This window comes from Cryptococcus depauperatus, chromosome 3 (genome assembly GCF_001720195.1).
Source record: "Cryptococcus depauperatus CBS 7841 chromosome 3, complete sequence".
Lineage (NCBI taxonomy): Eukaryota > Fungi > Basidiomycota > Tremellomycetes > Tremellales > Cryptococcaceae > Cryptococcus > Cryptococcus depauperatus.
The window spans coordinates 2,083,531-2,110,986 of NC_089470.1; the positions used below are offsets into that span (position 1 = coordinate 2,083,531).

At 45.4% G+C, this 27,456-nt stretch overlaps 11 protein-coding genes across 11 annotated transcripts; 5 read left to right on the forward strand and 6 right to left on the reverse strand.

The window, feature by feature from the left end:
* Positions 1-550: 550 nt before the first annotated feature.
* On the reverse strand, positions 551-4,006 carry L203_103106 (uncharacterized protein; the record flags this gene model as incomplete). The annotated part of the gene is made up of 7 exons (XM_066212512.1): positions 551-568; positions 617-999; positions 1,045-1,210; positions 1,260-2,130; positions 2,176-3,287; positions 3,336-3,631; positions 3,688-4,006. The coding sequence occupies 7 exons, from the start codon at positions 4,004-4,006 to the stop codon at positions 551-553; spliced, it is 3,165 nt and encodes a 1,054-aa protein (XP_066068609.1).
* A 210-nt stretch (positions 4,007-4,216) lies between these two features.
* L203_103107 (V-type ATPase, G subunit) lies at positions 4,217-4,800 on the forward strand (the record flags this gene model as incomplete). The annotated part of the gene is made up of 4 exons (XM_066212513.1): positions 4,217-4,219; positions 4,277-4,355; positions 4,439-4,539; positions 4,624-4,800. 4 exons carry the CDS (start codon positions 4,217-4,219, stop codon positions 4,798-4,800), a joined length of 360 nt encoding a protein of 119 aa, XP_066068610.1.
* A 1,848-nt stretch (positions 4,801-6,648) lies between these two features.
* On the reverse strand, positions 6,649-7,996 carry L203_103108 (uncharacterized protein; the record flags this gene model as incomplete). Its single annotated transcript, XM_066212514.1, has 7 exons — positions 6,649-6,898; positions 6,952-7,074; positions 7,133-7,292; positions 7,343-7,504; positions 7,555-7,665; positions 7,733-7,821; positions 7,887-7,996. 7 exons carry the CDS (start codon positions 7,994-7,996, stop codon positions 6,649-6,651), a joined length of 1,005 nt encoding a protein of 334 aa, XP_066068611.1.
* A 170-nt stretch (positions 7,997-8,166) lies between these two features.
* Positions 8,167-8,864, forward strand: L203_103109 (uncharacterized protein; the record flags this gene model as incomplete). Its single annotated transcript, XM_066212515.1, has 6 exons — positions 8,167-8,196; positions 8,370-8,423; positions 8,473-8,640; positions 8,691-8,696; positions 8,742-8,766; positions 8,821-8,864. 6 exons carry the CDS (start codon positions 8,167-8,169, stop codon positions 8,862-8,864), a joined length of 327 nt encoding a protein of 108 aa, XP_066068612.1.
* A 401-nt stretch (positions 8,865-9,265) lies between these two features.
* Positions 9,266-9,727, forward strand: L203_103110 (uncharacterized protein; the record flags this gene model as incomplete). Its single annotated transcript, XM_066212516.1, has 3 exons — positions 9,266-9,304; positions 9,357-9,486; positions 9,534-9,727. The coding sequence occupies 3 exons, from the start codon at positions 9,266-9,268 to the stop codon at positions 9,725-9,727; spliced, it is 363 nt and encodes a 120-aa protein (XP_066068613.1).
* A 1,151-nt stretch (positions 9,728-10,878) lies between these two features.
* On the reverse strand, positions 10,879-12,200 carry L203_103111 (uncharacterized protein; the record flags this gene model as incomplete). The annotated part of the gene is made up of 4 exons (XM_066212517.1): positions 10,879-11,321; positions 11,375-11,553; positions 11,601-12,021; positions 12,092-12,200. The coding sequence occupies 4 exons, from the start codon at positions 12,198-12,200 to the stop codon at positions 10,879-10,881; spliced, it is 1,152 nt and encodes a 383-aa protein (XP_066068614.1).
* Positions 12,201-13,333: 1,133 nt separating this feature from the next.
* Positions 13,334-16,673, reverse strand: L203_103112 (uncharacterized protein; the record flags this gene model as incomplete). Its single annotated transcript, XM_066212518.1, has 3 exons — positions 13,334-15,918; positions 15,970-16,574; positions 16,618-16,673. 3 exons carry the CDS (start codon positions 16,671-16,673, stop codon positions 13,334-13,336), a joined length of 3,246 nt encoding a protein of 1,081 aa, XP_066068615.1.
* A 778-nt stretch (positions 16,674-17,451) lies between these two features.
* On the reverse strand, positions 17,452-20,594 carry L203_103113 (OPT family small oligopeptide transporter; the record flags this gene model as incomplete). Its single annotated transcript, XM_066212519.1, has 17 exons — positions 17,452-17,695; positions 17,750-18,050; positions 18,098-18,223; positions 18,276-18,298; positions 18,352-18,390; positions 18,444-18,460; positions 18,510-18,637; positions 18,686-18,762; positions 18,819-18,855; positions 18,908-18,993; positions 19,040-19,221; positions 19,270-19,426; positions 19,509-19,676; positions 19,725-19,867; positions 19,910-20,176; positions 20,234-20,548; positions 20,592-20,594. 17 exons carry the CDS (start codon positions 20,592-20,594, stop codon positions 17,452-17,454), a joined length of 2,313 nt encoding a protein of 770 aa, XP_066068616.1.
* A 257-nt stretch (positions 20,595-20,851) lies between these two features.
* Positions 20,852-22,047, forward strand: L203_103114 (uncharacterized protein; the record flags this gene model as incomplete). Its single annotated transcript, XM_066212520.1, has 8 exons — positions 20,852-20,854; positions 20,905-20,920; positions 20,968-20,994; positions 21,044-21,058; positions 21,105-21,190; positions 21,237-21,349; positions 21,402-21,820; positions 21,869-22,047. The coding sequence occupies 8 exons, from the start codon at positions 20,852-20,854 to the stop codon at positions 22,045-22,047; spliced, it is 858 nt and encodes a 285-aa protein (XP_066068617.1).
* Positions 22,048-22,150: 103 nt separating this feature from the next.
* Positions 22,151-23,459, reverse strand: L203_103115 (uncharacterized protein; the record flags this gene model as incomplete). The annotated part of the gene is made up of 4 exons (XM_066212521.1): positions 22,151-22,969; positions 23,018-23,166; positions 23,212-23,337; positions 23,390-23,459. The coding sequence occupies 4 exons, from the start codon at positions 23,457-23,459 to the stop codon at positions 22,151-22,153; spliced, it is 1,164 nt and encodes a 387-aa protein (XP_066068618.1).
* A 202-nt stretch (positions 23,460-23,661) lies between these two features.
* L203_103116 (5'-3' exoribonuclease 2) lies at positions 23,662-27,410 on the forward strand (the record flags this gene model as incomplete). Its single annotated transcript, XM_066212522.1, has 7 exons — positions 23,662-23,664; positions 23,711-23,879; positions 23,930-24,079; positions 24,127-25,942; positions 25,990-26,193; positions 26,240-26,552; positions 26,601-27,410. 7 exons carry the CDS (start codon positions 23,662-23,664, stop codon positions 27,408-27,410), a joined length of 3,465 nt encoding a protein of 1,154 aa, XP_066068619.1.
* Positions 27,411-27,456: the final 46 nt, after the last annotated feature.

The following is a 27,456-nucleotide window of genomic DNA, read 5'->3' on the forward strand; positions in this document are numbered from 1 at the left end:
AGGCGAGATGCAGCCATCACCTCGAGGTTTCTGCGCAGCTGTCAGAGTCAGTTGCTGCTGGAATCGCCCTGAACGCCGATCAGCGTGGTTGAGAGGTTACCATGTCTGAGAATGAGTGGAGATGAGCATGCTCAATACCTTTGACTATGGCCAGAGGTATGCACAGCGACCATCTACATGCCTATGGTTAGCGTCGAGAGGCTCAATGCTAGTGGTGCTGCATTGGAAGAGTACGCAGGAGATGACTCTGGAGCGAACAGCTGATTTAATTAGTCCAACGGAAGAAGCGGAATGTGGATGAGAATCATGTAGGAATCCCCATGCTGCAGCTCGTTGATGGTTTACGACTGAGCACACTGGGTAGTAGGCAGAATGTTGCAATCGCTTCGCGGCGCTTTACCCTGCTATAACATCTCCCCAGAATATTGTAACGAGCAATTGTATCAATTACATGGATGTGTGTATACATCTACAAGTCATTGAATGATATTTATTCGTGATCCGGCTCTGAGCTTTTCGGTCTTATCCCACGTGAGAGGCACTCCAGGAGTTATACTTCTCCAAAAATCTACTCAAACCATCAGCGATCAAGACGAGCTGCGTCGACAACACTCACCTCTACCATGGCAGCCTTGTTACCTGGCTTGTTGGCCAAAAACTCTTTCAGATGAGTCTTTAACCCAGGCTGCTTCTCTAAAACCTCTTTGAGCTGTTCTTTAGGTAATTGTAACAAGGCGCCACAGCTGGCTGGCGCGATTCTCTTGGCAAGCATGATAAATCCGTCCCATAACTGAGGAATTTCCCAAATTTTTTTTGTAATCAAAGGCGGCAGAATATGGTTTGCAACAAACGAACTGACAGATTTGTAGGTAGCGACAACTTGGATGAGGGTACGGACAAACATAAGAGGGATAGTGGGCAGCTTGGCAATTTGGGACATTGCGTTGGCGAGAACATCTCCACGAAAGACTTGCGTCATGGAAAAGCATATACCGATAGCTACCGTTTGGATTAGTAGAGCTCTCACATGCAGACGATACAAACCTTCAATAGTCAGCTTGAGAGGAGCTCCTTCCTGATGTAAGGCTACCATCAGGTCCGCAGGAGTCATTTTCTGAAGTATCGAAGCAAACGCAGTCTTGACCATGTCTTTTGCTGTAGAATCACCCAGCAAGGTGACTATATTTGGCAGCTGCTTTTTAATATCCGCCTATAATACCCGTTAGTCGTTCTCCTCTTGCAGTTATACATCAACTCACTGCATCCAACTCTCCAACGATGGGCACCACAAACCTGGCGTCTAGCTCTCTCTCGCCAAGCAAATCCTTCATTAGTCCCGCTAATTTTCCGCCAGCCCCTTCAGCACTGAGAACCCCAATCACACGCATCACTAGTTTATCTGAGCCCTGTGGGAAATGGCGCAGAATCTCCAACAACTTGTCGGAAGCACCCAGGCTCTGAATAAGGGGCATCAATTGGGCTTCAACCGCATCTTTCAGTTCGGGCTCAAGTTTAGGATACAGCCGAAAGATATCATCAAGCAGTCGTTGTTGTCTCTTTGCCAGAGCAAATGCTAGCTCGACATGTTGCTGCACGTTCTCCGTGTTTGGTTCGCCCAAAAACTTGGATTCTACTTTTTCTTCGACTTGTTCCCCTTCTTCCATATCGACGTCTTCCGTCTGAACATCTTGCTTGACAAGGCGACGCAAGACACCTAGTGCAAAATGTATGAGATGAGGCATCATGGGCGATTCCTGGCCCCATCGTCGGACTGTGGTGATAATGGCCATGACTCGGATCTTTCGCTCAGGATGGGTGCAAAGTTCCAACAAGGTCTGCAAAGCTTGAGGTCTTATCGGTGGCCTGGTTTCGACAATATCTCTCAAGATGACAAATCCTGCCAGGGCTCGTTCAGGCTCTTGACAAACAGATTCGAGGGTAGTGATGAGAGAAGGCGGTATAGACGGAAGGGTAAGGATGAATGCAGCAAGCGATTTGTCTTTGGGATCGGCATTCGGAAGATAGGAAGATATGATGGTGTCCACATTCGCAATGTATTGGCCGGGAGCGGAGACGCCTATTCTTTCATTATACCATTCTTCATTGAGCCAAACCGAGGCAAATTTTGAACTACACAACCGATCAGCCAGATCAGATGTTTAGAAATTTCCATACCGATTGACAAAATCAGCAGTGACAAAATCGCAAATTGCTTTTCTCTTACTTTCAGCACCACGGGTCACCAGCCTCGCGAGCAACAACATCCACAGTTCTTTTGGTTTTACCGCAGTCTTGATTGCATCCGACTCCTTAGGATCTGGGAGACTTGCAAGGTCTGCACCAGTCTGCCATATTCGCTCGAGCGCCTGTGAAAGAATTTGTTCTTTTTCTGATGTCTCTAGTGGTTCAGGTGCTGGTAAAGAGAATTCTGCAAACGTTGTTGGTTCCTCTTCGTTCATCATGGGCTCAAGACCTTCCAACATGAGCAAATCTTCATCCTCATCATCCAAACCAAGCGGATCAAGCACTTCATCCTCGTCATCTTCGTCCTCTACGTCCACGCCCAGTATAGTCGCCAAGAGTGGTTGCATATCAGGAGCATTTTCCCGTAACGCTTTTTGTGCATTTTGCAAAGCCGATGTTATACTCTCATAATTCACACTTCTCAGACTGCTGATGACGGATTCGACCACGTCCTCCAGTTCCATTTGGCTTACATCAATTTCGGGGCCTTTACCAGTACCGCTTCCTATGCCACCATTTAATTTAGCTCGCTTCGTTGCTTGCTCGCTGGACTCGGGGTCAAATCCTGTTTCTGAGACGTCCACTGTGTGTTTCATAGCGAGGCGTCGTTCCTTGCGAGCAGCAGCTTCGCCGACAAAAGCAGCCTCCATCCTCGCTTTCTGTCGGTCAAGAGCATCTTTGAGTTGAACATTGTGGCTTGATGTACTGTTGTGGCGAAGGAGATGGCTCATTGCAAGGCGAACAGTCTTGTCTACTGCTCGGATTTCCATGGCTGGCCGACCAACTGCGACAAGGGCGGAAGGGGTCCAGCTCGCCAAAGAATGAACAATAAGGGAGGAGAGTGATGGGCGCATCTTGGCAAAAGTAGGGAGCGCGTTAATGAGAGGATGTAATATAGCTGGATTGGATGCAGTGTAGAGCTGAGTGACTAATTGTGTCTGGAGCAGACTACCCTCCTTTTCAATATCAGACGAGTTTAGAGCGCCGTTGACTGTTATGTGGGCAATATTGACGTCGTTGCTGCCTGCTCCTCTTTGTGAAAGCTGGATTTGATGAGTTTTTAGCCTTTAACAGAATAGGAATAAACGTACTCTAGGATCAGATCCGGTGGCTCTCGTAGCGGCCAACAAGACTCTCTGGATGTATTTCCAAGCAACGGCCTTGATGCCCACATTATCTGGCTGAGCTTTAGGATCCAATGCAAGAGATATCACCCTCGCCTTTGTAATATTGAACAAGTCAAGCACTTCTTGAGATGGCTGAGATGTGGCAAGCAAACGAAACAGCATGGGATAAATGGTAGCGAGGATCGGAATAACTGCCTTGATGGTAGGTATTGAACCTGAATTAAGTAGCGTATTCAGAGCATTCAGGCAGTATTGCGCCACTATACTACTATTCAGCATGCAAAAAAATTGGCACCCAAGCAGCCTCCAGACTGACTATGGAGTTTGATATCCAATCTCAATCCACTTCTGCCTACAGTCAACGCGATCATATCCAAAGTCCAAAACCTCAAAAGCGAGTCTCCTCCATCCGTTATCAATGCCAAAAGCCTCGGTATCAGCTCAGGGAGTTTCTCCGGGTTCTGCTCAAACCTCTGGGTGGCCGCTAAAAGTCCCTCTTGCTGCTCTGATGATTCGGCATCCAGTGCAAGTGCAGCATTCAGTGCTTGCTGAGGATCTGTAGGAGCGTGTAGAGCTGGCTGATCATCTGCAATAGACAGAGCTTGTGTTGGGTCATCGTCTGTGTACAGAGACATTTCTCAGGCCGAAGGAAATGTTCTGTCAATGAAAAGGTTTTTTTAAGGAATATTGAATTTCACTTTTTACTAGAATCAAGTTCGTATCTGTTGTTGGATTTAGGCACGCAAAACAGAACTCATGATGCATTGTAAATAGGCGCGCACCGCTTTATGAATTCAGCCCTTCACGTCTTTCCTTTCTCCATTCCAAAGTCATCTTTATATATCATGGTGCGTACAATAGAGTTGTTCAGATGGACCTAGCAAGAAACTGACATTCTATTTGAGGCTGCCAACTCCCAAGGAATTCAGACTCTTCTTGAGGCGGAGAAGGAGGCTGCTAAGGTTGTTCAGACAGCTAGACAGTGTATGCCTTAGTCATTTCCGTGGCCTGCTATCCCATCGTAGTATCGTGTTCGAGGAAGGAGAGCTAACATTCACTTGGTATAGATCGCGTGCAAAAGATTAAAGATGCTAGATCTGAAGCAGCAAAAGAGATTGAAGCATACAAGGCAAAGAAGGAGGCAGAGTTTAAAAAGTTTGAGGCTGATGTAAGTAACATTGAGTCCACTAGTATTATATATTTAGGATTCTTTGGGTTTTGGAGCTTGAAGCTGATCAAAATATAATGGTAGCACACTTCCCAAACATCAACATCCCAGTCTTCCATTGACTCAAGGACCAAGACTGAATTGTCTAAGCTTGATTCTTCCGTAGCCAAGAACAAGGACGCCCTCATCAAAAAGATCGTGGACAGAGTCCTCCAGTCTACTCCTCATTTACACCGCAATTTGAAGAAGATTGAGGATTGAGGGTAGTGCAGATAGATTTGAGATGTGATTGTGTGCCTAATACCTTTGAGAGCAACTGGAACGATACTGCCAAAAGTGACGGACACTTGATGTCTGTCTCCGACGCACCACTACACAGGGCGCCATGAAGGGTGCTTCTGACGGCGGGATTTTTATCTCCCACAATGAGGAACAATTCCCTGATTACGACTTCAAGACCAACGAACTCGATGCCAAAGTTGGTCAACAATACATTGTTGGCGGACACGTTGCCGAATACATGAAGTCCCTTGAGGAAGATGACGAACGGTAAGTATTTATCTGGGAAGCTCGACGCCGGAAACGACGAACAGAGTCTTGATCTTTTGGATACAGGCATACTGAGGTGATGCATTCGAGCGACAACTGCATGTTTTGTCATGAGCCTGTTCTATCACTCTCCATCTTGATTCACTCTAAGCACAGTCTGATGTGAGCAAGCAGATTTCAATGTAAGGATGCAGCTACCTATATCCACCCAAGCAACACATTCGCAATGGGTTTGAGTGTATATAGGGCATTTGGTACAACAGAATTCTTCAATACGCAATGAAATGGAAGAGAATATGTCAACAAAACAAAGTCATATTACGTAAGATAATGAGTTGGGTCGCCTCCACTTCGACAATTTTCTTAGTCACAACTCTTTGAGAAATCTTTTCTTTTCGTTTTTGACCCAGCCATATGTACAACATTTTCCGATCTCAACATATATACATCTCAGTCACTCACCAACCACAGCGTCTTTTGGCTACAATCCTCTGGGCATCATCTCAACAAGACGAGAGACCCAAGATACAAACATGGTTTCTTAAGTAGCCACTCGCCCAGCCCTCTGAGCCTGAAGCTTGTCACGCTCCAACAGAGACATTATTCTGGCTCTTTTACCACTTCCCTTGGCACTTGTGTTGGCTTGAAAAAGTTTCATGCTTTCTTGACAGCCCTCAGCTTTGCAAGCCTCTAAAGTGATCCTACCCCATACACTATCTCTCTTCAACACGCGTTCGGCCTCAGCGTCCCCAGAAGTCGTTCATTTTTTACATGACTCTCAAAATCCAGCTAAAGGCGATAGAGTGACTGGCGATTTATCAGAAAAAGGTGAAGTCCTAAAGGGCGAAGATGCAGTCTCACCTGCGTGGGAGTGGGTTGGTGTTGTCCGAGTGCGTGGAAGTGGAAGAGGGATTGTGAACCAGGCAGACGGAATGATAATGCGTTGGGTTTGTTTGAAACTCATAGATATGATCATCTACGAAGATCAACCTCAAAATATAGTTACTCAAGAGCCCGCTTTCTCGAACCTATGACTCAAGCAGCGAACGCTGGTTGGGGGAACAAAGTAAAATAATTATAGTTAACAAATTCTACAAGACAGGACAGACAAGTTGAACGCTTGTCCATTCAAATCAACCATTAAAGCCCGACGACAAGGAAAGACAGCTAAGAGAAATTAACGAAGGGGACAGAATAGGTATGATGGCATTGGAATACAAGAATCGTATCTTTATATGCTTCAGATTCCTTCTGCATAATAATTCGTGAGCTTGGAAAGGGCAGTCATAGCAATTCAACTTCAAGCCATAGTCTGTGAATGTGAATAAACTACGTTCTGCCACGTCTATGATATCTCTTATAAGAACTACTCACAATGATCGTGAGTCGATATTTGTAGCCATATGTTCACGAGTCATCTGCGTAAGTCGCGTGCATATCCTATTACTACAGTAATACATAAAAGTATAGAGGCATACAAGCATCCGCATAATACGTCTAATGTGGGCAGATTCTGTATTTCTTATCAAACGTCTATAAAGTATTGCAAAAATTAACCTGTCAAGACCTTTTGCTGGAAAGTGATTGAAGGTTGGCATTTTCCGTTTTGTTAGGAGCGCTGTACCCATCATTGCCATTTTCAAGATCTTCCTCTTCCCTGTTGGGGAATTTTTCGAGACTTTCTGGCTTGTTTTCGAAATGGAGATACTTCCCAGGCCAAAAATACATGTATGTTGCGATACCAAATAGCAGAGGAAGACAATCGAGACCGAGGTAAAATCTCTCATGTGTCGCAATGTAGCCAACATAGCTAGACAGCCAATATAAGTAAATGGCCTTTGGTAAGAAGCACTGTAACCTTACCCTTGGCTAAGTTCGATAGTACGATAAATACTTCGAATGAGAAAGCATATGCAAGTAAAGCCTAAGGCCCAATAAAGCGGCTTCCATCCGGGTCGATTCCAAAGCTGTTTGTCTTCTCTCCATCTACATAATGGAGTTAGTCTCAAACTCGTTATCGTCCATAGCCATTGACAAAACCCACGTTCGGAAACCAAAGATGGCCCACGTAATAGTAAAAAAGATGAAGCTCGCCATCTGAATAGCAATTCCAGCCAGAAACATTTTGCCTCCCAACTGTGCAGTATTGACGTCATGGGAAGTAGATAAACCACCGCCAGCACCTTGAATGCAAAAGGTGATGACTTTGGGTGCATTAGCAACAGCATAAGCGTTTGATGACAGACAGACATACTGTCAGATGCAATAAAGATCCAAGCGATGTGACTAGCTCGAAAAGGGCGGATATACCGATGACCGTCCAGATATTGGACGAGACGCCCAAGAAGAATATAATCGCCCGCAAGAAAAGCACAAGGTGACAACACCACAAAAAGATAACAGACGATATACAGCCCTGCATATCACAAGTATCAGCCCTAGTCTGGCAACAATCTGAGAACGTACCGGAACTGTGCAGGTTTGTTCTTAACGCTACACGCAGAGCCAAACCAATGCCTTCACACCAAGCGCCAATAACAAGAGCTAAAAAGTAGTTTGCAGGTTTCCGGACAGCGTCTGCTAGCCTGATCAGCTCAGCAATAGACGTACAAACCCAATCTTGTCCGCAGAATGGCCAACATACGGAATGTGAGCACCACAGCGACAGCAAAGTAGAGCACCGCTGCAGCAATGTTGATCCCCTTGTTGGGTACATATCGAAACGGATTACACCTTCAAGGCTGTCAACATCTCCACCAAGACTTTCAACTCACAGATCCGTAGATGGGTCAGCATACGGGTCCTCAGGACACACGACATCGTCCTTCTTTCCATAGACAGCAGACAAAAACAAGACGGCCACCCATGCCAGGCGGAGAGCTTTGGGACCAGCGACGATGTTATCCATCAAAAGCTTTTCGACTTGATGCGTGGACAGTTGTATGGATGCCTTCTCTGGCTGCTTTTCTATCGGTTTTTCTTCCCTCGGAGGGGTTTTTTCCAACTCTGTCTGCTTTTTATATCTTTTGTTGTTGCACAGCTCTTTTCATGTTTAGATATTGAAAATAATCGTTCGATATGTATAAATGGCCGGGGATCGGACAAAATGTGGGATCTAATAAGTCGAACGGAAGCAAAATGACGCGTCACGATTTGACTTTTTTGATTTTGTTGAAATGGTTTTGACTTTTGACTTTTAATTTGTCTCCAAAAGATGCAAGCAACGCCAGAGACTCTCTCTCTTATCGCAAGCTACCACTCTTAGGCCATCTCTGATACAGGCAGAGGGTCAACCGGGATTCCTGCTACGCGTCCTCGACCTGGTCAAGGCAGAAGTATGTTGAATGATGCTGACTTCGGGCAAACATGTCAACGTGGTCTTAGGCGACACAGATATCTGCGATGGACAAGGCTCCTATTAAAACTCAGCTGGTACCGCTGATGATCTCTCTGGGTACACCGCAAACAGCAAAGTTGCAGAGCCAAATTGGAAAGGGTTGGGGCTATATCATATCTTTGGACTTTCCAGATGACTGGGAGGGCCTCTGCGATGTATGCGGCTATCATACGATGATTGGTTTAGTACTGATCAAGTATCTCAGGAACTTGTAAATTCTCTCCAGACAATTTTGTCATCAACAATGGTGTTTTAGCAACTGCCCATTCTATATTCAAACGGTGAGGTCATGCTGGAATTTGTCGAGTTTAGTGTCGCTCATGAATCATTGACAGATGGAGATCTCAGTTTCGTACCAATGAGCTCTATAGCGAAATAAAATTTGTCCTTTCTCGCTTTTGCGAGCCATATTATCAAATCTTTCAGCATGTGGATAAACTTTTGCAAGCTCCTTCTGCATCTCTGCCACCGAAGCCATTTCTGCCTCTCCTTTCCCAGACTTTACTATCTTTGATACAGCTATTCCATGATTTATCAAGTCAAGGTTTACCTCTGTTCTTTGAAGATTACATGCCTGAATTCATGGGCGGCGATCAACCTGGATGGTTGAGAAAGTATCTTGACTGGGAAATGGAGGAGTTGAAGGGTGATGAGGATGATGGGACATCAGGACTGCTGCAAAAAATTCGCTCTGCCATCTGTGAGATAGCCGAGCTCTATGCTCAGAAATATTCAGACGTTTTCACCTAATTGGGGAGCTTTGTGGACGGTATCTGGAACATGCTAACTCGAGTTGGTCCCGGCACCCACGAGGACGTGGTAGGTATTTGCTTCTTGCTTGATATGTTTAACTCACGTAAATGTCATGTAGCTTGTCTCTCGTGCCCTTCAATTCCCATCTGTTGTGGTCAAAATGGAGAATCACCGGGCAATGTTTGCTGCTCCCGAGACATTGACTGCGTTTTGCGAAAAGATAATTCTTCCCAACATGGCGATCCGTGGTAAGTTATCAAAGTGTCTTATGAGCTTGCAGCTAATGGAATGATAGAGCATGAGGAGGAAACGTTTGAGGATGATCCTATGAAGTATATCCGACGAGACTTGGGGCCTTCTGCTGAAGGCGATACTCGAAGACAAGCGGCGACAGACTTTACCAGAACTCTGATGGAACTTTTTGAGAAAGAAGTTACAGATATCATCAAAGGCTACGTTAGCTGGATTTGTGTAGTTTATGGCATCTAATGGAAACACGCTTGCATAAAAGGTTAGTTAATCACAAGCAAGACAAGGATTGTTCCCAATCAGCTGAATGCATGGTTTTACACAAGATTAGGCAGTGGCGGCCGTTGCAGGAGTACTAAGATAATACACATGGCGTTTACATTCTTGATATCTATTTTTGAGTATTCGTCTGGGGCGCCTGAAATGACTGATATAGCTTGGATGTTTGATCCTTACGCCTCCCTAGGATTATTTGATTTCTGAAAACTTCTTTTTCACAATCACTTATTCCGCCTGCCGACTGCATTTTGGCCTTGCATCTGGATGACTTGTTATCTCTACCCGTTGATGGTCACTTGCAAAAGGTAAAAGTAACAAAAAAGCAAAGTTTATCTTTCGCTCTTTTTCTCTTATCAGTCAGAAAAAAAGAATGAAGATACTCCAATCTATCTTCAAGATACCTTCATTTTCAACTTGCTGATCATTCTGTTTTTTAATTTTTGGGCCAATTGAAGTTTGCTAGGGGACTTACCCTAAAATGTTGTGACACTCACTGTTGCTGACCTCCTATTAGTCTCTCGTATCTTTTGGAGTGCTGGTCGCAGCAAGATACTATAAGAACAGACTCTGTTGTATTGGGATACTGACATGCCTACGGAGCATTTTTCGAATTGATTGACTTGACTGCTTTGCAACCTACAGCCAAGAACACTTCTCTCAAGGTCAATCACCTTCATCGCGAGGCTTCATTCTACCAAGAAGCTTTTATAACTTCTTCACCATATATACAGCAACTCGGAAGCTTGCTTGTTTCAGACTATGGCTTTTGTCAAGTTAATGCTGTCGATGTTTCCGTAAGTCAGTCTTGCTAACCAGATTCGACGTTTGCATTTCGTGAATGGTCTATCTGGCTTCAGGCAGATCAAGACACCGTATCAGCAGGCATAGGTGTTTCGTGCGTTTGTGTGCTTTCTGTCGTTGCGGGTTGGCTGTGTGACTATAGTAATGAAATAGGTCAGATATTTATCACAATGATGCTGACTTTATTTGCCAGATGCTTGAGCCCGTCATTCAACCATGTACTGTCGGATCAACCGTTCTAAATCTGTTCAGATGGACCAGGAATGAAAACGTGCATAGGTCAAACATACAAATCTACAACTCTATAGCAATCAACTCCGCATCTCAACGTCCTCATCTTCCTCGTCCAGGTCATTCATAGCTGGAGTAACCCCTTTCTTTTCCAGTTCTTCCAAGAGCTCCGCAACATGCGATCCAATCCCCTCATCCAGGTAGTCTTCATCTGAATACAATTTGGCGCACTCTATCAATGACCTCATCGCCTCGCTGAGACATTCCTCTGCTGACATTGGTTCTTCTCTCTCCACATTGTCTTCTGAAGATGAAACTGGCGCCTGAAGGAGTGCGGGGTTCTCATTGATAGCTTCGGCTCGTAAATAAAGAGCCCATCCCTCAAGGTAAGCGCCTTCTACATTTAATGAATCCTCTTCGCGAATGGTGGAGATTACATCAAGGGCAGAAAGGTGTTCAGAGTGCTCCAAGAGCAAACGAGCGAGAGCTAATCGAGCAGGAAGAGGAGGCAATGTTTGATCAACTGGATATACAATTGTCAGGGAACTACAAGAACCAATGGTATTGTCAACGTACAGGCTTCCTTGTTTTCAATATCGGCATATAACTGGATGGCAATCTCCTTTGCTTCTTCAAACCTAGATTGCGACATTTTAATACTAGCCAAGGACAACCTTACTTCCGGATCTTTGGGTAGGATTAACAAAGCTCTTTGTATCAAGGCGTCGCAATTACGCTCAGCCTCTTCTTCCATGCTATGCTTATATCAGGACCATCTTAATACTGCAACGAATGATCCTACCATAAATCAGACATCCAAATTTCAATCATAGCAACCAATGCGTTCACTGCCGACTTTCTTTCTTCATCCTCCTCATCTCTTCTCTCGCCTTCTTGTTTTGCTTTGCCCTTTCTATCTCTTCCATCAATATTCTTTTCGAGCATAGCAGTTGCTGTACTATAGTAGCCCAAAGCCTCTCGTGGGTTTTCGGCTGACTGAGCCAAGTAAAGATAAGGCGAAGCATGCGAGGGTGCTGAGGAGGAATGAGGAGGGAAAAGCTCAAGCAGGTATTGACGACCCTGTTCGGCATCACCACCTTCGAGTTCGGCGATTCCAACAAGTTCTTTGGCTTCCAGATGCGTGGGTTCTACTTCTAGTGCACGTTCAAGGAATTTAATGGCAAGTTCAAAGTTGGATTGAGCAATGAGAATGTGCGCTTTGTCTTTGTTTTCAATCAGAGAGCAACCAACTATCAGCAGGGTTGGGTACGCCAGTGTTGTTCAAGTACATACCAACAAGTGAATCTGCGTCATGGGGTTGGGCAGAAAGTGGTTGTGGATCAACCTTTTTCGCTTCTGCAGGACTAGCCGTTTGCTTGGAGCCTTTCAAGGTCCTTGCCATTGATTATTGTTGATATCTTTCAGAGATAGAAATGAGAGAAATTATTTTGGCAAAGATCAAGCAATCTTTCAAAAGTCCAAAGATTGGCTTTAGGTCCAAAAATCTCAGTTTGTCAAGTCACGTGACATTGGATGTTTATAAAGTGTTGTCAAGGATTTGATCTTTACAAGTATAGCATATATAAGAGTACAAGAATGAATATAAAAGTTTCTCAAAGACTGGACGACGCGCTATACAATTAGGTGTGTCAACTACTCCTATGCCTCTCCACAATATGCTCTGCGCCTATCTATTACTCATTTTTCGACACTTGTCCGCTGAATCGCAAAAGTATTTCTCTATATATACGACTCAAATCGCAAAGAACTTGTCTTTTTTTTCGCATTTTGCTGTGGATCAGCGAAAATGAACTCAGAGATATGAAGAGGAAGATTCCAAAACAGGTATTATGGAGCAAGGATACCCATCTTGCAGTCTAAATTACATTGAAAAGCGATCAGATGGTGTTGCCTTTCAGTATGTTTGGTTTCCAGTCGTAGACGCAGGAATAGTGACGGAGCAGCGAGGAGGATCAAGACACCAAAATCATGGTGAAGTTAATCAACGTACGAGTTTGGTCTGATGTTGAGCTCTGGGAGAGATTTGCTTTCCTGGGTCAAGCACTCTAATCATTCACAGGCAGGCGTTCTTGGAATCTTTTTAAGCAGAGCAGGACGAGGTCAAGAGCAATAATCAGAGACAGAGTATCATGGAATGACTTCAGTGGCGTTGTAGTCATTCGTATAGCAACAGTGTCGCTGTTGCCTTTTCACTTACCAGCTATTCCGGGAAGCGAATCATAACTACATATTGGTCCTGTGCAAGGAAAGGCATTACGGAGACGGATATATAAAAGGTTCATCTCTTGCTAGTTTATCTTCGTGACTCGAAAGATGCTCCACAGATACAGAAGCCATGTGTATATAGGCTGATTCAAACCAAGGGTCATGTTCGTCTTCAAAACGTTAATCCTTCAAAATGCAGAAATGAATAAAAAGGAAAAAAATGCGCCGAAACATGGTACTATTAACTTTTGCGTCTGCTTTGTAAATGTCCATCCCTCTTGCTTTTCCCTCCACACCCAAAGACTCAGATTAACGGTGGTGGCCATATTCTCCTTGGTGCCCATATTGCCCTTGCTGCACTGGCAACGGTGGTCTTCCTTGCATTCCTGGTACTGGTCCCGCGCCTCCATAATACCCCTGGCCCTGGACTTGCGGCGGGTATCCCTGAGGTCGTCTAGAGTCAAAAGGTTGACCTGGAACCCCTTGTGGAGGGCGTGCACCTGCCCATTGTGGAGGACCTGCCCCAGGAGGCAAACGTTGAGGTGGTTCCCAGCCTTGTTGACCTGGAGGTTGAGGAGGTCTTGGTCCATATTGTGGGCGGGGATGAGGAGGTTGAGGAGGGCGTTGAGGGTGAGGTGGGCGAGCTTGAGGAGGATGTTGAGGACGATGAAAGATCTGTCCGGGTTGAGGCGGCCCTTGAAGATGTTGAGAGTGGTTGAAAATCTGTCCAGGCTGAGGGCCGGATGAAAGGGGAGGGCGCCCGGGGTAAGGGCCAGAGCCTCCAGGGTATTGAAAAAGCTGTCCAGGTTGTGGACCCGAGTGCTGAGTATAAAGAGGTCTAGGTGCGGATTCAGCAGGGATGCGGCCATCCGTGACGACTCTCCTTGCAGGTGGACCCCCAGATGACGGCACAAGACCAGGAGGAGGCATAGAAGGGCTGGACATTGTTCTCTGTCTTGGCTCTGACCCAGGCGCACCTTGTCCTTGTCCTGGGTGAGGTGGTACGAAAGACGATTGAGGTACCCCCCTTGCCGAGTTCGGCACTTCTCGATGTGAGTACCCTTCATACACTCTCAAACCATTCGCACCCGGGCTGGGAGGCGACCTTGTCCTGTCCGGCCCTTGGGGTCCGTTTGGCGTTACCGATCGTTGCAATTGCACCTGAGCAGGTGAAGGTGAGTGTTGCTGGAGAGATGCATGGCTTGCAGGGAGGTTCTGGACTTGTTGCGGAGAGTGAGGGGAAGGTTGTCTCATAGGAGACATGTGTCCCATTTGCTGAGGTTTATTTTGATTTTGCACATTCCTGATTCCTTGGTCCACCTGAGCCGTCTGTATGCTATACTGTGGACTTCTCACTGGCGTTTCGTTATTCCTGCCATCTCTTGATCTCTCTGGCTTGGACAAGCTCGTCTTCTTGGTTGGGACCTGCACCTGCATTGACCCCGAGTCGGGCTGATGAGCAACTTGTGTAGTATGCTCGGAGTGAGAATTGGGTTGAATGGTGCGTATGGAAAGCGTTGGTGTGGCAGGCGGACTAGGAGTCCCTAAAGAACCTGTATCCACGGGCTTGTGGGGCGTTCCCTTGATAATAGGCTTAGCCTCTTCCTTCTCGTCCGCACTGGCCTTCTTTTCTTCAGTCACATTCCTTCCTAAAACACCGAGGTACCAAAACATCAGGTTAGAGATCAAAACCTGCTCATACAGAGGTCGACGTGCGTTGGCCAGCTTGATGTGCGATAGCCGATAGACAGCACGTTCAACATGTATAGGGTATCGTGCATAGTTTGAATGAAATCCAGATGATGAAGGAGAGGGTGATGGAGGAATGCCAGTCGATTTTGCAGACTTAGATGTCCCCAATAACGCAGCCGCCGCCGCAGGACCAGCCGATGAGAAATTGGATACTGAACTGCTTTCTTCATTCTTCTTTTTTCCACCAAAGAGAGAGCCCAAAAATCTATCTTTGTCTTTCTTTCCCTTTTTTTCTTTGTCGTCTTTTTCCTTCTTTTTGGAAAAGAACTTGCCTTTTTTCTCTTTTGCCGCTGCGCTCGTTACACTGGAGGAGGAAGTGCTAGTGTCTGTTCTGATAAGCGGTGGCTTTTCAAGGTTGGTAGGTACTGTGGATTGATTAACATGGCTTGGAGATGAGATACTGGTGCGCTCAGCCGGAGGTGCCATACCGGGTAAAAATTCATGCGAATCCTTTGCAGATCCAAGTAAAGGCCCACTAAGTGGTTCAGGCTGTTGAGAAAATCTGCTGTCCATTGCAAGATCACCAGCTGCGCTGGTGACCCCTGGTATAGTTTTTTCGTATTCATCTCTTTTTACAGAATGCTGTCCCGATGTCTCCAGAGCGGGAGCACGGTCGTTATCAAACCAGTCTGGGACATCGTCTAATTGACTTGCAAGAGGAGTAGCAGGTAGTAACATTTTTTTATTGGGTGGAGAAGATTCTGGACTGGGCGACGTAGAATGATCATGCGATGATGATGCGGCGGAGTTGGGGTCATGAGTATAGGCATCAAAGATGTTGGCCTCGTCCACGGATGCGTCTGAGACCCGCCGTATGCCAACGTTTCGCATGGTTCCGTCTTGATAGTTATCATGGGAATCATTGGAATGTTCTTCGCCATCCACAACGACTTCATCACTTCCTGCGTGATGGAGGTATTCTGAAGGCGCATAATCGTCATCTTCTAGACCTGGGATGTCTTTCTGAGGGGCTGCAGTCATGCGACCTTTACGAGTGGCAGCAAAGCGATGTCCGCCGCCGTCGCCAGCCAAGCCTGTTTTACGTATTTTGGTACGTGCTGAACGGCGGAGGATTGAATTTGGTCTCGGCGCGATGAGTGGTGCGTCGGCACTACCTCCTTGGGGCACATCATCTTGTAAAACTGTAAACGGCCAATCAGTAAACACGTGGTGTATACCAGCCCACTACTCACAACCTGGCGGGACATTCATGCTCAAACTCCTTCGCAATATCTTGCGCATATTCTCGGGATCATCCTCCTCTCCTGCCTCTTCCACCAATTCTTCCAACTTTTGCAAATCCTGTAACGTCAAACCTTTTTCGCCCGTTTTTCCTCCAAAGATATGTAAAGACTGTCGAGAAGGTATTGGCGGTCGGTCTTCGTCGACACCATCACCCGCTTTAGGCAGATATTGTTTACTCAGCATGGATTTCTTTCTGCCCAATCCTTCAACACCTCTACGAGAAGGGTTGCGAGCGATCCAACTCGGACTTCGGCTCAGTCCGGGAGCCTCGCCAGCTTCGACGGCTTCGGCATGGGTAGGATCAGGATGAGTATGGGACTTTAGAAATGCTCGAAATTCTCCTGGAGCAAGTTCTGGATGAAGATGTGCCGGTACCCAAAACAATCCTTCACCATCGAGTCCATCTGGAGTCGATAGGGTGATATCATCGTTGGAGGTGTAATGTGGAAACTCTTCATTAGGAGAGCCCTGGCTTGGCGATGGAGGGGGTAAATCCGGGTCAAGAGGAAGTGCACCTGGGCCGACTGACGTGACTGACCGTCGACGGAGATTGCTGTAGACTGTTAGAAAGCGCATAACTCGCCTGGCAAACATACCGAAGGGTCTTTACTTCCCTCTCAATCTCTTGATCAGACACCTGGTTGTTGGTCATGTTGCTCTTCTCTATTGCAAAAGCCTAGCGTGTGGATGCTGGGCGCAGTTGACTTGTATTCCCTCTCTATCCAGCGCCAACTGTACCTAGAGTCTGGTTTGGCTTGAAGGTCGCCGCCACCAGGCGATGAGACAGCGTCTTGGTGGGAGAGTCGTCGGAGTGGAAGATGAGGGTTGAGGAGAAAAAAAGGTGCTGAAGACGAGGAATCTATATAAACGGTAGTAGGCGACTGTGAGCGAATGAAGCGATAATGAATATAAGATGAATAGTTAGAAAGAAAGAAAAGAAGAAGAAGAAGAAGAAGAAAACGATTGTAGAGCAGCATAAATCATTTCTCTTTGTCACTTCATCTCCATGCCACCACTGTTCCTCTACTTCCAGGGCATCTTGGTTACAAAGGGCACGATGACGTGTATTTTTTAATAAAAAAATAATTATACAAACAACATGCTCAAAACTGACCCTATATATGTACATTATGCATGAGATAAATGGCAGCTCGCTGAGTAGAGCATCATGTGGCACTTCTCGCTATCACCATCTTTCAGAGTTGATAACGAGCAGTTGAAATATAATTGTGCCGACGGAGCTGGAGAGCTGCCTTGTCTACTACAAAGCTGCGCCAATCGACTGTTCCTCGCTCGTCTTTTGAATCATGACATTCTTCTACAAGTCTCGAATGATAGAAGTTACTGTCCTAGGTGCTCTAATTTGCATTACCTTGAGTGTATATCTATGTTGTTCAGTTTGATTCAATACATGAAAGTATTCGCTCCGCTCAACTGCCTGGCACGCAATGCTCTGAATCGGTCATGCTGTTTCCCCACCATTCCCATCCTTGCCAGTTCCAGAGAAAACCTCCGAAAAGAACATATATCGTTAACGCTGTGATAGATGTTCCAGCGTCGAGAGCAGAAGATATCACATAAATGTATTGGGCATGCGTTTTCGGATGTCGTTTAGCAAACCAAGAATTGGCCGATATTGCGACCACAGCCGAAGTCAGAATGACGTTGCTTGGACTATTTTATGTCAATATAAGCCACAGAGAGAACCAAAGAAGTCGTGATACTCACTACTGAGGGATAATGGTGGCTCCGCTGCATATTATGGGAAATACTACCTTGTTTAACTTCCACCCGGGCCATCTCTTATGAGCCAACCAACATACTACGGGCACAAGAGCTCCCACGAGAAACCCCAGATACAGCACCTCGTAGCCCCCTGAAAAGAATCTTGCGGGTGCAACAGCTCCCCAAACGATGGAAGCCGAATAGAAAATGGCTGGGGCACGACCTGTCCATTGACCGGTTGGATCTATGAGGGAGCCATCAAGATATGATCTTTTGGCTGATAAAACGGATTGCAGAGTGATGTCTAGAGCAACACTGGGTAAGCCACATCCACTTGTTGAGCCAACTTACAATTCGTCAGCGCGCCGAGGACAGTTCCTATGATTTGACAAGTAAACATCTCGCGAGGAGGAATGGAAGTATACCATCCAAGCTTTAAGTCTGCTGTAAGCGCGAGCGCCTGAGACATAGCCATATCTTTTTTCACAAAAAAATCAGCGTGCAGTTCAACAGGGCATTGAGTACTTGCATCCGTAGCACTTGAAGGTGATACTTGCGTACCATCAGCAGTAGATCTTTTCAAAGAAACCGATAAGTCCACTCACTTGCCGATAGGCTTACCCGGCATCAAAACACCAGCAACGCTATAAAAGTCATTAGTCATGGGAGGTTTTGGCTTTGCAATGTTCTTATGCACAATTCTGTAAGCACATTCTGGTAGGAGCGTTAACGTTCCTCCACAATCGCCTTTGAAAACACTGACTAAGCCAATCTGAGTATTGCTAACGGCAGCAATAATTCCTACGGGCGCTAGAAAAACTGTTGCGATTGTCATGGCAAGTAGCAAAGCCCAAATTGGCATTTGAAGCGAGGTGGTATTTAAGAGTAACACTGTCGCATTCTGTTACAAGGGTCAAGGATAAAACAGAAGAAACGTACCTGCTGCGATGAAATTGACAACAAGCAGGCTTATATACCATGAGGACGGCACGGAAAGATAGGATCGCATCAATTTGCTTACAGAATGGTAATTAGCATTAGTTTATTAAGAGTCTATTGAAAACAATCTTACTTGTGTACGTCATGGAGTTGTGTCCTATTCGACAGCGCTATTCCTACTTTCAGCTCCTTTTCTGAAGGGAAGTGGGATGAAATACATACCCTGTTTGATCTCATCACGATGCCATAGCCAGACATGGACCAAAATACTAGATAAAGCTGCAAAAGACAAGCCATAGGTTATGGCGCTGCACAAGTTATAATAGCTTTCACTTTCACAATTAACAAACTCACAAGTGAGGCGTCAACAAAAGAGGTTTCTGCTTCTCCCAAGCGTACTCGTCTAGAGAAAGATCTGCTTTCAAAATTGAGGTAACGTCAAATTTCTGGAATGTTGAGTTGTATAAACCTGCTGAGACAGGAGTTGGGAACGAACGAGCATCCCAAAAATTAGAAATGAGTATCAACGGTAAGATCTGCACCAATACTTTAATTACGCTATGCGGTTTTTCTCGTATGCTCACAATCCACAGCATGACAATCAATCCACCAAAGTAGTTCCCAAGTGCCCAGTACGGGGTATAAAGAGGTCCTGATGATCCTATACTACTCCAATCAAAACTAAAATCCATTATGCCTAGCCCTTGGTACGCGCTGCCGAGCGTTCTCATCCACCACGATCTATTTTCAATCATACATAGCACCGAAACGCTTGTTAGAGTCGGAAAAAGCAAAAAGGGGAAAAACTGATAAACAAATATACCTAAGAAAACGATTGCGAATACTCGAAAACGCGCTCGCGTGATGATCCTCTGCGCGATGGAAAGAGAGGCAGAAGATGAAGAATAGAGGGTTGTAAACAACTGAACAGTCACCAATGTTGAAGGCCAGTACATTGTTGGAGGCGAAACAAGTAAATTTTGCAGCATACCTACACCAAGTTTTAGCATTAAACGAAAGTACATGAGAAACGACTTGCCGGCAAGGCCGAAGCCAATACACTGGGTTGTGAGAAGTAGAATGATGGAAGGGATGGCTGACAACGGCGTACCGTAATACAAATCCATGATTGCTATGATATCGGCTGCATATGCTGCTGATGCTCCAGAAGACGACAATACGCTACCTTGTCAGCCCTTTTCAGAGTCGATAAACATACCTTACAAGGATGGCTTCCTTAATACTGAATTTTCCAGGATTCATCTTCCACCCAAAAACTTTCTTCTCTCTAGGGATAAGCTTTTCACTAGCCAATACATGTCCCAAGGGGTATGTAGCTAAAATGACAAAATACGAAGAGAATGAAGGAGCGTTGGACTTGAAATAGAACACCTGGGATGCGCATGCTCCTAATATGCAAAACATTGACCCAAGGAGCAAGACACGAAGTGTGAGAGTAGGAAGTGATGGATCATCAGTTGTTGGTACTGTCTATGTATCGTCAGCGATTGATTTTCCAACCGTCGCAAGTTAAGAATAGAATCTTACTCGCGCTATGAGAGCCTCCACCTTCCCACCTTTCCCTACAACTTCTTCGTCTACTTCTACGTTTTGAGTCCATTGACTATAGCCGATAGCCGCATCGTCGTCATGGCCCTCACTATTCTTGAGGTTCACCTGCGGAATCAAGAGTCTTGCTTCTTCGTGATCATCAATATCAGTAACACCTGATATGCCCTCGTTATATGAGTTGGTCACGGAGGAACTTGATAAGTCGAGGCGGGGCAGTTCAAAAGCTTCTGCTTCGGACGGATTGATGTGCGACCTGGCGCCTACCATCCCACCACTCCTGAAAGCTAAGATCTAGTATGCTTCAGCAGAGGGTAATGTGTGCTTGTAAACGGACCATACTAAACTCCAAAAGAGAGCTTCTCGCTCTGCCGTAACAAGTTAAAATAAGTGCATTAACAAAAAAAGAATTTCTAAAAAAACGCGTTATAAAAGCAATATCTACGCGTATGCACGCGCCTAGCATTTCTGCCACTGTCCCGATCTAGTTGTTCTGATCAAATTACGTAAACTAGCCACGTAAGTGCTGCACGCACTCGCGTTCATCTTTAAGATATAGTACTCAATTTGTGCTTTTCAAACTCTATCTTTGTCATTATGGTAGGTGATGGGTATAAAGCAGAAGGCGATTTGGCTGACATGACTGTAAGGCTCGACGTTATGATAGTAAGCATCGGTCGATGGGTTAAAGAGTTTTACTAATTTGTTGGCAGGCCGAACAACCATCTTCTCGCCAGAAGGTGAGCCTCTCAGTATACTTGAGAAACCAGTACTGACATAAGAATAAAGGGCGTCTCTACCAGGGTTCGCTGTTTGCTTGAAAGTAGGGCTTGACTGATTGTGATGGTAGTTGAATATGCCATGGAAGCCATCTCTCATGCCGGTACGGTCCTTGCTGTGCTTTCCAAGGAAGGAATAGCTATGGCTGCCGAAAAAGTATAATATCTTCTAGCTAAGGAAAGCTTTTGTTGACATAGTACAGAAAGTGACAGGCAAACTTTTGGACTTGTCTTTGGCACCTGGAGCTGGTGTCGGTGGAGAGGGGCAAGAGGCATGGATGGGTGGTGGAGGCGAAAAGATTTTTCTGCTTAACAAGTGATTGAGTCACTGTCTACTCTTGTCTCCCTTGTGCTGAAATTTATTGCAGCAACATCCTTACTGGCCTTGCTGGTATCACTTCTGACGCCAATTCTCTTGTAAATTTCGCTCGAAATAGTGCACAGAGACACCTCTTTTCTTATGATGAAGACATTCCAGTGGAGATGCTTGTGCAAAGACTGTGTGATATGAAGCAGGGATATACGCAATTTGGAGGTCTTCGGCCATTTGGCGTCGCCCTTTTATATGTTGGATGGGATCCTCTTTACGGTTTTCAGCTTTACCAATCAGATCCCTCTGGTAATTATTCTGGATGGAAAGCTACATGTATTGGGGCGAACCACTCATCGGCCACCAGCTTATTGAAGCAGGACTACAAGGATGATTTGAGTTTGGAAGACGCAAAGACCCTTTGTTTGAAGGTGATGAGCAAGACAATGGACTCTACCAAACTGAGCAGTGAAAAATGTACGTTTACTTTTCAAAGAATGGTAGCCAAACTGAGACATCGTCCAGTGGAGTTTGCGACTATGACCCTTGATTCTGAGGAGAAACAGCCATTAGCCAAGATCTATCGAGCTTCTGAACTAGATGAGCTTCTTCAAAAGCTGGAGTTGGGCGGCACCAAGGAAGATATAGCTGAGGGGTCTGGAGGTGGTGGCGGCGGGGAGTCTCATGTAGCAATTAGCACATGAGTATAGGAATTGTTTACCGAAATGAACGAATGTCCATAATTGAACGATGACGTAATGTCATAATGTGTCGTTATAGTACATAAATATACAATTTTTTTCTTTTCTATCGTATTTCTGAACCCTGTACCATCGCCATTTCCTCCCCATCAAGCTCATCAACAATGGCTTGCTCAGGAGGAGGTCCGTCTGTTCGAAAACCCAGCACGCTTGGCACAGTCAAGGACTTTTTAACTATTGGCTCCTCTGTTGCCAAATGTCTTCGTTCATCACTTGTCACATCATATCCCTGTTGTTCTTCTGCGGCTCTTTGCGCAGCCTCATGCGCGGCATCAGCTTCAAGATCCGCCACTGTAAGAGAGCTCTTTCGGCTCTGTTCAGGGCTGTCAATCATTCTGCACTCCGGATTTGGGTCTAAAGGTAAGATGGGTAAACTACTCTCCCTAGCAATATCCAATATCTTTCGCAAATATTTGTTTTCTTCTTCGAGGCGTTGAATCTCCATCTCTCTCTCTAGCGCCCAATCACTTTGTCCTTCTGTGCCAGCATAACCACCTGATGAGCCTGGGAGAAATCCTGGAAAACGAGCTGGTTTAAGAGGTGGTTGAGGAATAGATTGTACAGAGGCTGAGGGGAGAGATTTGGAAGAATTAGAGTCACTGTCAAAATGAACGCCGTCTCTACTGTCATCTGAAACGTGTCCGCGTATTAATTCGGGAAGAATGGCGGCTAGATCAAAGTCGGAATCTGGCTGTTCACCTTGTAGGGACCTCAGTGCAGATCTCAATAGAGTTGAGAGACGATTGAGGAGTAATGAGAGAGAGGTAGAGTCGTGAAGCTGGGCAGAGGAGTGAGCTGTTTGAATAGTTTGAAGGAGTGATGTGTAGTACGAATGAAGAGAGAGATCATGTTGCTGAGATGAATACTATGATGGCATGTTAAAATCATCATTGCCGATGCAAACCCAACATACAGCCACGCCTCGAAACTTGCTCATTACTGTCTCCAATGTCTGCTCATATTCTTTCAAAAGTGCATTTGCCTGCTTGTTTTCGTATTGTAATTGTTGGTTTTCTAGAACAAGATGCGAAGAAAATGCTTCTAATTCACTCTGAAATTCCTCTATGATAACATTAGGAAAGTATTCCTTCGTATAGGACCACCAACCATTCGAGATGTCGAGATTGAAACGCCGTAATGGAAATCCTGTACCAGCATGTACTGCCTGGCCTTTTACGTTCTCTGCCCTTGCTTGTAGCTGGGTGACGAGGGCTCTGTTGTTACTGAGTTGCTCTACAATTCATATAATATTAATTGTGGCCACATAGTACACAAATAAACCCACCAGATAGCTCTCCAACCAGAGACCATAGTCTAAGCAGCTCCTCTTCAATGTCCATCAACTGGCGAGCCATTATATGAGACAGGGATGATTTTTGTAATTGATAACTTATTAATTCGACTAATTGTCGACAATGGCTGTGATAGTAACGTTAAATGGAGGCTTAATTAATTAACAGTACGTAATAAACATCTATGTTTTTGCTTTTGCTCTTTTGAATACGACTTTCGATTCAACATTATCAATTGTATTACTACAAAAACAACATTAACACTATGGTATGTACAGTCGGAATAATCGAGATGAGCTCATCGCCATATATAGGGTGTCCCAGCACTGTTCAGATGGCTGTCAAAAAAGTATCCAAAAATTGTAACCCGAGTCAAAGAAGACTTTCCGAAAAAAGTCAGGGGATCGGATGGAGAGTTAATGGAAGAACCTATAAGATATGAGAATCCCAACCCTAATGGGTTTGAGGTGGACAACTTGTACCGCACGTTTTGAATCGCATTATAAAAGGAAACAAAGCTAAGCGGCGTATAGTGGACATGAATGGTATTGTGCATCCATGTACGCATCCAGAAGGAAAACCGGCGCCAGAGACAGAAGAAGAAATGATGGTGGAGATTTTCAAATATACAGAGAGAGTAGTCAACATGTGCAGGCCTAGAAAAGTTTTGATGCTGGCTATCGGTAAGCTATCTACTTTTTGTGTTTCTAGCTTGTGTTGACAATCACAGATGGTGTCGCTCCAAGAGCAAAAATGAATCAGCAAAGATCCCGTCGGTTTAGAGCCGCACAAGAAGCCGCAGATAAAGAAGAAGAGCACCGTGAGGCTATCAAGCTTTTCGAAGCCATGGGCCACCCCGTATCAGAAGAGACTGCAAACAAAAAGGGTTGGGATACCAATGCCATCACACCCGGCACACCATTTATGACTTTGCTATCAATCTCTCTCAAATACTGGGTCTCTCATAAGCTTACAACAGATCCTGGATGGAAAAATCTTAAAATCATCCTGTCGGACTCTTCCGTCCCTGGTGAAGGTGAACACAAGATTATGGATTGGATCCGTCGACAGAGAAGTTATCCTACATGGGATGCCAATACATCGCACATTATCTATGGTCTTGATGCCGACTTGATCATGCTTTCACTCGCTACACACGAACCTCATTTCCGCGTTCTGAGAGAAGATGTTTTTGCACAAAGTTCCAAGGGTCCTCAACCATGTAGAAACTGCGGTAAGCCGGGACATCTCTCTGCAAATTGCAAGAGTGAGAAGAAAGTCAAAGATCCCAACGTGGTTGAGGTGTCTAAACCCGAAGATCCAAAGCCTTTCATCTTTCTTGATGTTGCTTGTCTGAGAGAGTACCTTGCCATTGAATTGAATGTCTCTCATGTTCCATTTCCCTTCGATCTTGAGCTTGCGATCGACGACTGGATCTTCATGATTTTCTTTGTTGGGAACGACTTTTTGCCTCATTTGCCCAGCTTAGAGATTCGTGAAGGTGCCATTGATGTTCTTTTAAAGATTTGGCGGGCAGAGCTGCCGAGGATGGGAGGATATGTTACTAACCACGGCAAAGTCAATCTTGAACGAGCTCAAGTAATACTTGAAGGTCTAGCCAAATCGGAAGATGAGATTTTCCAAAAGAGAAAACAGGACGAAGAGCGACAAGAACATTCTCAAAAACGACGAAGAATTGATGAACACAAGCGTCAGGATGACGAAGAGGCTCGAGAGAAAGGTGTCATGAATGTGAATGGAACAGAGTATGTTGCGGTCAGCAATCCCGCCGCTACGGCTCGCGGTGGTGCTCTCCATCCTTCTCTCCCCACTCGTCCAAGTTTTGACCTTGTGCCCAAAAATGAGGTCGAGAAGACTCAAAGTAACAATGAAGACGACAAAGTCAAGCGCGCTATGGCAGGAAGTAATTCCGACATTGTCAAGAACAGAAGGGCTATTCGAATGGCAAATATGAGTGCTGCACAAGCCCTCAAGGCTGAGTTGGATGGTGATCTGAACGATACAGAGGTTAATTTGGACCAAGACGAAGAAGCCAAAGAACAAAAGGGAACAGATCAAGACAAGAGTAGTATTTCTCTTAAACAAACACAGAGTGATGGAGAGGAGCGAGCAATCAAGCAAGAAACACAAGAAAAACGAAGCAATCCAGAAGATGTTGTTAATTCAATGCCTGTATTTATCAATGAAAATAAAAGTCAGAAAGAAGTCCCGGAGGACGAGTCCGTCGTTGCAGATGTAGATACAAACACTGAGAATGCTGCCATAGATGGCGAAGAAGACTCCACCATAATACCGCATAAACGCAAAAGGAGTGAAGATGCTGAGGAGAATGACGATGAAGATAATGATGCTGAGGTTCCTCTTAATTCTGAGGATCAACCAGACTCCAAGAAGAAACTTAAGGTGAACGCTGACGGCACAGTCGACTATACTGACGACGTGAGGCTGTGGGAGCCAGGATATAGAGAAAGGTATTATGAGAAAAAATTCGGAGTTGATCTAGGCAACAGAGAGTTCTTGGACAGGTATGAGACATGCCATACACAAAGACCCTGCTTATGTTCTTTTCCAGCATCACCAAAGCTTATATGGAAGGTCTTTGCTGGGTGCTTGAGTATTATTACCAAGGCGTACCTGCATGGGATTGGTATTATCCCTACCATTATGCTCCGTTTGCGCAAGATTTCCAGAACGTTGGATCGATGGAAATCAGCTTTGAGATCAGTATGCCGTTCAAACCATTTGCTCAGCTTTTGGGAGTTTTCCCTGCGGCTTCGTGAGTGATCTGTTATGTTAAGGTTGCTTACTGAACGTTGGTGTAGTCGCATTCATCTTCCTGAGCCCCTCCAGACCTTGATGATTAACGAAGACTCCCCCATCCTTGATTTCTACCCCCCTGACTTTGAAATTGATATGAACGGAAAGAAGATGGCATGGCAAGGTGTCGCACTTTTGCCTTTTATTGACCAGAACCGTCTTTTAGATGCGCTCAAAAGTAAAGAAGATGAGTTATCAGATGACGAAAAGCGGAGGAATACTTGGGGAGACAACCTCATGTTTGTTGCAAATGACAATACGCTGTTTGATGTGTTTTGTGACAAATTATATGGCCTGAGAGCTAAAGATGTAACCAAGGTGAGTATTCTCTTTTTACTCGTATTTTAGTAGCTTAATCGACAACAGCCTGTGCCTATTGATCCGTCGACATCGATGGGTATGTCAGGCGCTGTCCTTCCTGATCCCAATTGTGTTCCATCGTCTTCCTTCGATACTCCTCTCCCTACTATTCCAGAGTGCCCTGATTTGAATCCAAACGATTCCATCTCCGTACGATATTATTTTCCCCGCCAAGCCAGTCCACATCGTTCTATCCTTTTACGCGGCTATGAATCTGAACCTCCTCGACTTACAGAGAGCGACAAGGATTGGGTCAGGCGTGGTGGACAGGGCGGTCGACGAGGACCTCGTCATTCTGGCGCTGACGGGACATCCTCGAAACAGCCATCTGGCGGGCCAGGTGTAGCAAGAGGAAGGTATGAAAGTGGACCTGGAAGGTCTAGTCACGGATACACTCCACCATCTGGTCGACAAGTTTACTCCAATACTTCCAGCTCTTCTTACGGGTACAGTACACCTCATTCGATGCCATTGCCTCCTCGGCCTCCTGTACCAGTGTATGGAGGTGGGAGTTACAGTTATGGAAATGCAAATCCATATGCAGCTGCGCCGCCAAATGCAAGTTCTTACGCCGGATATAGTGGGTCGACATCCTATACCAGCAATGGAGTATATGGACATGGGAACAATGGACAAAAGGCGCCTTACCCACCAGCGAATCCTTATGCAGCTGCTCAGCCATCTGCATATGGTGTTCAGAGGGCAGGCGGAGGTTACGGATATGGGGCACCTCCTAGGGGAAGCGAAGGGGCCTATAATCCCTATGGAAATGGTACTTATCAACCGAGAAATGGGCCACCACCCCGGAGGTATTAGGTAGAGCCAAAGACAGTGATTAAAAGAGAATGTTACCTGCATCGAA